This window comes from Thermobia domestica, chromosome 7 (genome assembly GCF_964235325.1).
Source record: "Thermobia domestica chromosome 7, izTheDome1.hap1.1, whole genome shotgun sequence".
Lineage (NCBI taxonomy): Eukaryota > Metazoa > Arthropoda > Insecta > Zygentoma > Lepismatidae > Thermobia > Thermobia domestica.
In genome coordinates, this window is record NC_137460.1 from 109,297,940 (window position 1) to 109,311,129 (window position 13,190).

The 13,190-nt window shown below is 34.2% G+C and overlaps 1 protein-coding gene across 2 annotated transcripts in view; it reads left to right on the forward strand.

Annotated features, from left to right (window-relative positions):
- Window positions 1-13,190, forward strand: part of LOC145690324 (uncharacterized) — a 268,337-nt gene that overhangs the window by 218,977 nt on the left and 36,170 nt on the right. Inside the window, exons 5-6 of one of the 2 annotated variants that reach the window (XM_081765108.1) lie at window positions 181-573; window positions 4,569-4,662. In XM_081765108.1, coding sequence (XP_081621234.1) covers window positions 181-573; window positions 4,569-4,662 — 487 coding nt within the window. The remainder of the gene's footprint in view (window positions 1-180; window positions 574-4,568; window positions 4,663-13,190) is intronic. The other variant, XM_081765109.1, reaches the window with a different exon arrangement.

Consider the following 13,190-nt stretch of genomic DNA (forward strand, 5'->3'; position numbering starts at 1 on the left):
GGTTCGGAACTTCAGTTCGGTACGTAATTTGATTAGTGAAATCAATAAATAAATAGTAAAACAATATCTGACTGATAAAACGTCCCATTTAATCCTTTCAATTTGAAAGTTGTGTATGTATTTTAAAGGCATAATTTTAGGTAAATTGGTTTAATCGTTCTATTTATGTATTTATTACAGTTACAACGCCTCGTCTCCCAGTCGTGGCAACAGAACAGCCAAAGGTTTATCCAGAAAGTATGAATCAACTTCCAATGCCAATATTTCCGCAACAGCCGCAGAAACACCAACAAGTGCCACTGCCTCAACAGCCGTATTCACAACAGCAACAGTATCAGCAGCAACTACAAGGTTGGCATCAGCAGGAACAGCAATACCCAATGCAACACTTGCATCAAGATAGTAAAGAAGATGTCGTCCCGCAACAACAACAACAGCAACAGCAGCAGCCTTCACAAATGTACTTTGGAAATGAAGGAGAAGTATACAATGGTCATTCAGATATGGAACAGCCTTGGAACTCTTATCAAGGAAACTTTCGAAGTAATCCTGTTAGCAATGATGAATACGATGGTAAGCTTTAGAATTTTTTTTATGTATTGCTTTACCACGGAACCGAGGTTCATAATCTTTCTTCATATAACAAAAGTAGACAGAATTCATTCGGAGAACAGGACTTTATTAGTTCGTGCAACTTGCTGCTGAATAAAACATCAGCGTTCTTTTTGCTTTGCATTATTCCATCCAGTATAGATATAGTCATTATTAAAAATGGTCTTTCCGATTAAAAAATAAAGACACTTAAAGATACAAGCAGTGTCAGATTTAGGTTTGATGGGGTCCTAAGCTATCGAAAGGGGCCTTTTATACGTCAAGTTTTGATTTTCAGCGACAAAATGTCGCCGTTTTTTAAGTTTGAATATATTCTATATACGAATTAATGGACCTAATGAGTATCTAAATGAAAGCAAGGTCTCATTACAAGCAGGGTTGGGAAACGGGGGCTCCATTATAAGCGGGGCTGGATAACAGGGACCTCATTACAAGTGGGACTGAGAAATAAAACCATATTACTTGCTTCATGAAAGCCTAGTACATAACAATACAAAACACCATTGTTGTATGTGCGTTTTATCTTATTTGTTTTTCTTGTTATTTAGAAATTACATTACAATAACTTTTTCTTTAAATTTTTTTGGGCCCCTAAGCAAGTGGGCCCTAAGCTATAGCTTGTTTAGCTTATACATAAATCCGGCACTGGATACAAGACACGCTTAAAAATTACACGAAGACACGCTTAAAAATACCCATAACTCGTAAACTTTACTAATACAGTTTCGACAGCAGCGTGTGTCTTCTTTAGTAGGTTGGAATTACTTACTGAAATTTCTTTTCACATCATTAATGCATGTAATAGCATCTTGTAATTTATTACAGGATTAGAACTGCAAGATGAGAAATAGAAACGTGAAACTGAGTTTCTGTTCATTATTAAAAATTCTTAATGTGGAATGTTGTTACTCAAACATGATTATCGATTTGTGGATTATCGATTAACTGATTGGGGTGACTGTTTACTTCATATCGACTATATTTACTTTAAAAACACGGAACTGTTTTGCATTAGTAAATCCGTATAAGTCATTGAATGCAACGTTTACTCCAAGAATCAACCTTTCCCAGTTGTCTGCGGTTTCGACAACGGTTTGTCACGTGCTCCTATTGACACCAGTGTTGATGACTGTTGTCGGATCCTGGCTGACGGTCATATACCGTCTCAGAATGTTCCGTACTTGCTCGATAGAGCTTAGTACTGGAGACCCAAGGGTACAAGGCATACACCAAGTTAGCCATGCTGGATTGCTTTAGAGATATAGGAAAGCGAATGATGTTGCTGGGAGATACGATTCAATAAAAATAAATCCATATAAGATCGAAGGACTGGATTAACCATATCATGAATGCAGGGGTATTACTCTCTTGAATAACGTCTATATGCGAGGTGTTTGTTGCTTATGGCCTCCCCTACCAGAATGCTATTTGTGAATTCTGTGTGGTGAGTGAGAATTTCCCACTTTCTGTATGTCTATGATTTCGCATGAAGCCGTAACTGTGGCTGACACAAATGACACCCATCGTAGAATACTATTGCCCTCCTTTCACCTCACCACTACAGTTCCTCTCGATATCACCGAACATGTCCTTGGCGATGAGGACGCGTCATAGATATTTATAGATCATGGAATGAATGGCAACATTACAAAATAAAAACCCAAAAATGTCAGGTGAAATAGAAAAATAAAACAAACAATGGCTTTTCGAAAAAAGTATGCACTAAAGTATTTGAAAACTATATTAGGCTATATATAATTGGTTTACTAATCGAATAAAAAATATGGGTCTTAAGAAATAAAATTTTTCATTTGCAGATAGTACTTGAAATTTAAAATTTCTGGAAATGTTCAATTGCGCAACCCGTAAGGTACGATAGCTAATGATCCATTCATCACTCTTCAGTGGTAACAATAAAACAAAACAATAAACGCAAAACACTACCACAATTTATTCACATTTCATTAGCAATTTAGAAAACATTCAGGCACAAGAAATACTAAAATGAAGTTTTCTTACACTACACTAGCAGTTTAGTTTCACTTATGAAAGTTTTTTCCTATTGTTGTACTCTGAAATTATCAACAATTTCTTAAATGCCATTAAAACTACTCGCTGAGCAAAACAATACATTTATTGTAAAAATTAATAATGTGTAACAGTTTCGGCAACTATCCACTTGGCTTCATCAGATAGTATCAAGAATAGTGTCTGATGAAGCCAAGTGGATAGTTGGCGAAACTGTTACACGTTATTAATTTTTACAACAAACGTATTGTTTTGCTCAGCGAGTAGCTTTAATGGAATTTAAGTTTACTAAAGCAATATACATTTTTTATGATTTTCAAGTGAAAGACTTTATTTCATGTCAAAAGATAGTTGCTTTAGATGTGAAAATGATCTTTCTACATTTACAAATGTCGCTGGAGCATATTAGAAACAAGCAGTTTGAGAAGGATTCATGTCATTGTCAACAATTCATCAGCATCACCTTCCATAACATTAGCAATGTTCTTCAGTTTTTCCAAATTTGGGTTAGCACTTACAACACGATCACACTTTCGCCATATGTGCGCGCTCTTGCCACCAGGTACAACACTCAGATCATTGATAGAATCATTGCAGGTTTTCAGAAAACTATATAAAATCTGTTCCTTTTTTGGTAGTAGCGTTTGGTAACTTTGCAAAATGTGTTGCATAAAAGCTAGGTCCTTTTTCGAGGAATTCTTCGTAAGTAAACTTGGAGCAATTTTAATTCAAGACATATCATCCTCATCAAAACTATCAATGATTCTTTTGATGCATTCGAAGTTCTTAGCATGATAGAGAACAGATGTAATTCGTGTATCCCATCTCGTTAAGATGGGCTGTGGTGGTAGCGGAATTTCGGGGGCTAATTCACGAAAGTCGCTGTTCATGATCAGGCTTTCAGAAATACTTTTTTATTTTTATTTTTTTATTTCTTTGCATTTGGCATGAGATCGACGTCGGAAAATGAGAACGTACTTCCTCTGCAATTGTATATAGTCCGTGTGCCAGATAGGTGACATGCAGCATACTTGGGAGTAGAACCTTCAGGGCTTTTGCTGTGCTTTTCGTGTATGCAGCTCCGTTTGTGGAAAAAAGAACCTTATTGTGTTTTGTAAATTCTGGCAACAGAATAGTCATCGATTTTGTAAAAAGCTATGCAATTGTCGTACCATTTACTTTTTCGGAACTTCTGATGCAATTACAGACATTTGTGTGCTTTTTTACCCCTTTCAAAGTTCCCATTACAACATTAGCAATGGAACTGATATTGCATGTTTCACCAATTGAAATCCACATATTTTTGTCACCAACAATTTTGTCTATAGTTACCGTATTGTCAGTAGTTCCGTTGTACGCGCTATCAACGTGTCCTTCTCAAAGAAGACTCACTGGAACTTTCTTGTTTTGTATATTTTCATGTCAAACGTGAAAAAATATCTTCGTGATAATTCCCTCGCAAACCAGCACCTTTCTTGAATTAGCCACTGTATTTCTGCTTTCGCTACAGCCCGCGCTGTACCCTCTTTGGACAAATGACACTTATATCAAAAATATTTTATAAAAAGTTTAGTATCAGAACGCAAATAAAAATTCAGTTGGCATGTAATGGGAGACATCTTGTCGTGAATTATTTATACTAATGTTGATATTTTGAACTTAGGTTTATTATTCACAGAAATTAGAAAATATTACAAATTACCTGAGATTTTATAGGAAGATGATTTTGTCACGTTGGATTACAAATCACAATAAGTGGTTCAGAGCTAATATACCATTATGTTCACAGTTTTGTAAGCAGCTATATTTAAAACACACACTTAACTAAAAAACAAATGCATGTGCATATTTAATATAGACAAGTGTAATTTCTGACATTCATTGTAAAATATTTAGTACTATTCTATGGCTTTTGTGTTTTCTTTCAGATCAAAACAGCCATATTTTCAATCACAAAGGCAATGGACTTGTAGCAAACTCAGACAGGTACAATTATAAGGGAATGCATCATGGTAAACACAAGTATGTATAGTATTTTTTTTACAGGAAAAAAGTAGGGAACTTCGCACCTGTAGTCTTCTTCTTTTCAAATCTTCCAATGCCCTGCTCTTCTGTGCTACTCTGAAGTACGTCTTTTCATAGTGACTCTCCTTCTAGCTACCTGACCATGTAGTACGTAAGTTATTATTTGTAATGTAGGTTTCATACTGAGCATGAAAAGCCCCACTGAATATTGAAGCTTGAATCGCAGTTGATTTCAAACTTGTATGAGAACAGGTAAATTCTTCTTCTACTTTAGTATTGTCATGTAAATAAATGATTTGAGAATGTAAAAGAGTACAAGACAAATTTTACCTTCACTATAAAATTGCAAACTAAACTATTTTAGTCGATATATTTTGAGTACACTATCGCTACTCATCATTAGGACAAAGAAAAAGAAAGTTTGAAAATTGGCTAAAGCACTAAGAAATTCAACAAAAACACGTAAAATAAATTAAACTGTTAGATGCCAAGGAACTTCAAAAAAAAAAAAAAAAAAAAAAATAAAATAAATAAAAAATAAAAATAATAATAATAATAATAATAATAATAATCTGCCATATGTTGGTCTTTTAAGTAGATGTTGGTGTGTTGGTCAATAGGAAAGCTACCATACGACAGCATTTGTGCGGACATGTCCACATTTTGGTAGTGAAAATTTCAGTTCACATACATTTTCTGCATTTTAGAGTACTATAATCGTAGTCAGCACGTTAGTTTTTGAAGTTCCTTCATATTTATTAGTGTACATTTTGTTAAATTACCTGAATTGTCCACATTTTCTAGGCTTAAGTGTATTATCTTCTTAATATCGTACTAGTAACAGTGCTCAATGAGAAATATAGAATTTGGCTATCTTTGAATGACAATGCTTTCGTAACGAGTCGCATCAGCTTCTTTGTCCGTTCCTCCCCTATCTGTGCTTCCGTTCTTTCTGCCGAGCTATGCTATGCTAGTATTTTGTAAACTTATTGCCATATTTAAATGATTATGATTAAGTAATTGGACATACTATGATTCTATTTCGTATTATTATGCGTATTACATGCTTTCAGCGTATGTGTCAGGTTAGGAGGACAATACATAAAGAGAAAATAGCATTATAAAAGTATACGATGTGGAGGACAAACACCGTGTGCGTGGGTTTCCTCGGGGTACTCCCATTTCCTCCCACTTTCTTCATTCAACCATTTCATTCATTTTTCATCATCACCGTCTCCTTTGGTCTAACTGGCATAACCGTGGAACGTAAAACTCAAAGATTTCATTTCATTTTCATATAAAAGTATGCGATAAAATAATTATTCAGCTTCAGCATTTTGGCATTTTAGAGTATTATAATCGTAGTCAGTACGTTAGTTTTTAAAGTTCCTTCATATTTATCAGTTTAATTTACTTTTAATTTATTTGTCCCTTTGTATTCCAAGGATATTTTCACCTTCTTTAAAAACCATTTTTGCATCTGGTCTTGATGATGAGACAGCAGTGTTCTGAAACATGTGGACTGAAAATTATTTCACGTATAATAGGAAAGCAGTATCCAGAGTGATTTTATTTTTTCGTTATTTTATTTTATTTTATTTTTTGTACGTTAATTACAAAGATACTGTTAGAAAGTTTAGCAGGTAAATCTGTACAACCTGTACACCTCACTGAACACAAATAAAATTATATTTATTTATTTAAAAAAATGTTCGAAAACCATGACAGTAACAAGTTTAGTCGACGAAATATATTTCCCTTGTGGAATTGTAATAAAGTTCGAAATTTTAAATACTTTACATGCAGTTTGATATGTTGTCTACTGATTATACGTATAACCGCAGAATTTCATGTAAAATTTATATGTTCAGTGACACCAATTTCTGTATAGCTTTGGGGTGATAGGGAGCCCCCTTATCCCCTGAAGATAAGTGCTTTTGGTGTCTTTCGTAAATACTGTGTGATTTATGAAGAAATACACTTTTAAAGACAAATAAACAACATGCCAATTGTTTTCTTAACAAAAAAAATCATGTTTTAATATCAAATAGTGATTGGGGTAAATGATAAAACTTACAGTGGTTAAACATATCATTTAGTGAGGACAAATGTGTCAGACGGTTTCTGTCGTTAGTGGTTGTAGCAGTATATATAGAAAACGATAACACTGGTTTTGCAAAGGGTCTGGTCCGAGATGTAACCGTAACGACAGGTGCAAATTGAATTAAACAGAGATATTTGAATGAACCACAAAGATGGGTAATATTTACTACACTATTTTATTTTCAAGTATATTTTCATTTTTAAAAGTAAGTATATTGAAACCAACACTGTGTTTGGGAGGTCCTGACTGGGAGACATTACCCCTTCTACACAAACACCATTGCAAATTGGTTCCGCAGCCGTTCTGAAAGGTTGAACCCGCGACGTACCACTTCATTGTAACTCCGAATTCGAATCACGCTTACAGATATTTCGAAGAACTGTGTAGGTGAACATTATTTGAAAATTGATCTTTCTATATATTTTCATTTCAAGAGCATTAGCTGAAGTAGAATATTTATATGTATCACCATCGAGAGTTCGAACACAGGTTAACTGGATGAGGAAGAAATAGCAAACGACATTGAAACACTCACTCAGAAAGGGTAGCCGTTGCGTTTAGCTAGATTATCTCTCAGGTAGAAAAACACGTTCCTTTCAGGTGCCTTTTGATTTTCGGAGACACCCGAAAGTCACATGGAACTATGTCCGGAACTTGACAAACCATGTTGTGCTATGTCAAAAAAGACAGTCACATGGTCTGCATGAACGGGAACATTATCGAAGTAAAGTTGCCGGTCTTCGAATTCTACATTTTTGGTCATTTTCAACGAAGATAGTGACGGAGAATGTCCAAAGAATAGTATTTGTGACTGTATATCCATCTTTTACGTGTTCCTAATGTAGAAACCCAGAGCAATCGAAAAACACAATCAACATTACTTTGATTTTACTACGCATCTGGCGAGCTATGATGCTTCCATTGAATCAATTGTGCCTTTGTTTTTAGGTGATTGTATTGTACCTGTGCTGAGACCATACAATAGTGCCCAACATAACCACTCTAATACAACAGACGCAAGTAAAAGTAACGCCACATATAGTCTAAGCACAAGTCCAAGGAACGCAGTAAAAAGAAATAAATCAATCAAATTCTATTTTGATTTCCACTTAATAGTGAACATGTATATACACCCACATTGTTACGAGTTAAAAGACGTTTCAACAACAAATTACGTCGTGTACATTAGAGTTTCAATACATCGACGATTATTTTAGTTTTTTGAAAAGAAGAAATAAAATAGTAGCTTCATGTTTAAATTAGGATTCGGAAGTAGATTTCTGGCTTTCGGCATCTATTCCAATGTTAACCCGTCACGTATGAGGGGGTCACGTCCCTCGGCGATCACACTGCCCCGGAAATTGGGGGAGAAGAAGGAATAGGGAAGGAAGTGGTCTGGGACCATTATGTGAGATACCATCCCGACATTTGCCTGGTGTGAAGAAGCAAGACCACTCAGGATGGCTGGCCTGAAAAAGTTTTTACACTTCGTCGACCGAGTGTCCCCATCGAGAATCGAACTCGGGACCACTGACACCAAAGACAAGAGCATTCCGTGTTTGAAGTCGTGATTGGCTTAGTTTAATATGAAGTATGTAAACAATGAACCCTTGTGATATATACATGTAAATATTAATGGTATTTAAAAGAGTAATTAACATCTTGAACAAGCACTCGAAGAAATTCTGAAAATAACTATTCGAATGGTTTTGTATCTTGAGTATGTTGCTTTAATAAGTTCAAGTTAGTACAACTTCGATACAAATCGATAGACTTAAAAATCTTAGTAGAGGTATATGCGCTGCTTACTTATCAAGGATATACATCAACTACCTAATGACGTGATAGAATCTATATTAATTAAAAATTGAAATTGTATTAATCGAAGCACTATGTATCAATGATAATTTGTGATGATCTAGATCAGCGTTTCCCAACCCTTTTCAACTTGCGGCACACTACGGGCGTTACTTGGATTCTCGCGGCACACTTATATATATTATTATTATTATTATTTGTAAATATAAAACACAGTGGTATTTTTTCTGTGATTATTGATCATCTTCTCTCAGAGAAGAAAGCTCTATCACTTGTTTTTTTTCCCCCGTTGTAAATCATTATGCTTATTTTTTCATTCTAATTTAAAAATAGAAAACAATTGTAATGAAAAATTGGACTCAGGTTTTTAAAAATACGCTTTCTTTTTAAAAACTGTATTCAACCTTTTACTAAGAAGGAAGATCACTAAATAACGAACAAACAAACAAAAAAAAATCTCTCTCACTTTTAAAACACAAACGTAGGTAATTTGTCGAAAGGATTGAATGATATTTTAAATTTCCAAGTTACGAAATAGTGTGCAACAATAAAGAAGCAATAATGGTCATAACAATAATAACCATTTTTTTCAACATTAGAAATGTACAGAACAGTAACCCGGTATGAAACTTAAAATTGTAGATGCACAGTAGAGATTCATAGTAATGTGAAATACAAATATACATTTTCCCCTAGGTTTTGCAATTTGATTGCTATAAGATTAATAATTTTGTTTCGATTCGTCGCGGCACACCAGCGGCCCATTCACGGCACACCAGTGTGCCGCGGCACATCGGTTGGGAAACGCTGATCTAGATGGATGCATTTTAGAAAAAAAGACGCTCCTTATAGAACTACATATTTTGATCAGTTTTCTCCGCTGTAGAGACAATTTCGAAGTTCCTTGAATCGCCGCTATTAAAAAAAAAAAATCCTCGTCGAACACCACTCACCATTTCTAACGCTTTTTCAAAAACACGTCAACAACCTTCAGTATATTTGAAAAGAGAGAAACAAGAACATATATTAAATCAGTGTAAAGAATATTAAAAAGGCAAAATTTTCAGACAGAGATATTGTAGTTAACTACACAGTCACTACTAAAAAGTCATACTTCTCTTGTTAGTAGATTCGAAACAAACTGAACATAATTCTGTGTACTCAAATCTTCAGAACTTATTGATAAGGAAATATCTAGGGATAAAGACCCTTCTACAATTTTCATCTATTTTTAAGGAGTTTGATTTTTTTAACCGAAATTCCTTTATTATATATTTACCCTGTCTGCCCGTGTCCATTTGTTTGGGAGACGAAATAATGTCAAGAACTACTTGATGGATCGCCAGTAATTTTGACCAGATGGATCGCCAGTAATTTTGACCAGATGGATCGCCTAATTTTAACCAGATGGATCGCCAGTAATTTTGACCAGATGGATCGCCAGTAATTTTGACCAGATGGATCGCCAGTCATTTTGACCAGATGGATCGCCAGTAATTTTGACCAGGATGCAGAGGGTCAAAAGTTAGAAATCGTGTTCGTAGATGGAGGTGATCCATCCAGTTGATCCGAAGATATGGCCCTACTTAATTTATTCCCATAGGAGGTTATTATAGATAAAGTACCCCTTTGATAGTATGCAATCCAATTTTACCTGTGCGTCAGGTTGGTTGCATACCATTCAATTACTTTCAATATTCTGACCAAACTCTTTTATGTGCTGTACACGTGACACTGTCACTTGTTTTCAACTTGGCTTTATTTAGAGAAAATATTTTTTCTTTTTCGGTAAACTTTTCCTAACAAAACTCTTGCTGCTTTAGATTTGCTTTCCGCATCTTTACTTCTGTCACATTCTATCTATACTATTATCATTAGAGACCGGATGTTTACGCACTTTCAACATAGAAAATAGGCAGACAAATAGATAATTTTAATGCAAAAATTAGGCAGTAAAATTTAAGTCAGATAATGATGGTATGAAATTAAGTCATAAATAATGTTTAAATAATCAAGCAATATGTTTGATGGTTGTTCGCAAATGACTTACAGTAGTTTATAAAAGAAGTTTGAAATTATTTTCCTATACATCAAATAAATAAATTACTTACAGAACTTTATCACAACATTGAAAAGTTTTTCTACAGTTTACACACAAGTGTCGGAAAAAAGCAGTTATTGATCACTATCAAAATATGTTATATATCTGTACCTAATTTAATACAGTTTCATAATTCAATAACTAACTGATTCATACCAGCTTTGTTATCTTGAATAACTTACACTAAAAATGCAAATCGCTGAGCAACGCAATGTTTATGTATAAACTAATAACTGTGTGACAGTTTCGCCAGCTAACTGAATATATTGGCTTCATCAGACATTGTAAAAACGAGAGAGAGTTGCATCTAAATATAACAGAATCCCAGAAAATGGTTTTGAACGCTGATTGGCTGATGAAAACAGATTCAACCAATCATAAGAAAAGTTGCCAAAAATCAAACTAAACACCGCACATCCATTTCCCTCCCTGGTCCAGTGGAAAAGAGATCACTGGATCAGGGAGGCAAATGGATCTGCGGTGTTTAGGTTTTTATACCATTTTGAAGATGCTGAATCCAATGAAATTATTTTTAAACATATCCGTCCATGGAGTTGCAAGAAAAATGGCCACAAATTTGGGATTATTGAACAACCGCTTATGCCAATAGAGTATTAAAAGTGCTCACGCTTCAATACATTTTTAATTGTGCATTTTGTAGTAATTTGAGGATGCAGAATCCAGTGAAACTATTTTTAACCCTTTCACTGTGGAAGGCGACGGAAAGAAAATTTCCCTAACCTGCGAATGTCGATTATAGTCGACGTGTTAAAATTTGTCTGTATCTTGATTTTGTCGATTGTAGTCGCCAAAGGTTTTCTGTGAGATTTCTATTGTTTATCGAAAACAATAGAACACAAAAAATTGAACGGTACAACTTTGGCGACTACTCTCGACAAAGCCAAGATACGGACAAACAAATTTTAACACGTCGACTATAGTCGAAATTCGCATGTTAAGGAAATTTTCTTTCTGTCGACAAAAGTCGATTTCCTCTGTGAAAGGGTTAAACATATTTATCCATGGAGTCACGAGAAAAATTACTTCAAATTTAGGTTATTTATATTTATTTCTATCCCAACTTTAAGATCACTTTTCTAGGCACTCCATTGATGCATATCTTTGAAAATAGAATAATTTTATTGAATTCGTGATCAAATTAAACAAAAACTCAAATTAAAAACGTATTCAATCGTAAACACTTTTACCATTGGCATAAACAATGTTTCATCCTAATTTTGAAGTAATTTTTCTCTTGACTCTATTGACGGATATGTTTAAAAATAGTTCAATTGGATTCAGTGTCCTAAATTTAGTATAAAAAGTGCAACTAGAAGCGTAGCCAAGCGTGGGCGCTTTTATATTGGCATAACCACTATTTCAAAAATCTCAAATTTGAAATCATTTTTCTCGTGACCCCATGGACGAATATATTTTAAAAAATAGTTTTATTGGATTCAGAACTCTCAAAGTAGTATAAAATCTGTATTTAGAAATTTATCTACGCATGGAGACTTTTTACCAGTAGCGTGAGCGTTAGTTCTTTCTAGCAACGACATTTTCTCCATGAAGTCTACCTGACTTGAACATAAATTAGTTTCTGTTATTTTTAAATTTCTTAGAACAAACAGAAACCTTTCTTGCAACAACAGGTCAATGTAATTATTTTAAAGAGGTCTTAATTTTGAAGATCATACAAAGAATATACAGTATTGGAAGAATATACAGTATTTAAGCAATAGTATGAACAATGTAGAGTAAAATAGGGAAAATAAACTTCGCTGAAATTGAAGCAGAGATCCGCAAATTAACTTTAGAGCGTTCATTTTTCTTATGTTTCTAACATTAAAGAATATTCATTTTGGCTAACATCCGGTCTCTAATTATCATACTGTTTGTCTGTCTCTTCATGCTTAATTATTATAGTAATCTAGTGTTATAAATCTGTTAGTCTCTAGCTTTATGTTCTTAAAAGCGCTCATCAGTCCTGTCTCTATTGCTTCAGACTTGTCAAAATACTGCAAAGATCAAAGAGAAGTAATTAGTTAAATTTTCTTTAATGAATTTTGTAATAAGTACAAAATGCTCTTGAGTAAACTAGTAAATGTTTTCTAGATAGTCTTCGTTCTTGCTAAGCTGTCCTCCAAACTTACCAGGTAGTATCGACTGATAGAAGCTATAGGACACATATTCATAATAAGTGATTTACTTTGTTCCTCAGTGTTGATTACATTAATTGTATATTTCTTTCCTCACTAAAAACGTCATCAGCACTAGTTTTATTCCTGTAGCATCGTATACTTACTTTCGCATCTATTGCAGTTTCAGTTTTCGAATAAAGAACAATCCGCATCGAGAATTCTGTGGATTTAATTTCGGTTTTTGATTATCTCTGATTATTGTCCCTGCATTTTACAATCCACTCGCTGTTTTTATGAATAACTGTTGTTTTAATTAATAACTTATATGAAATTCCATATTTCGGTGTATTGTTCTAATATG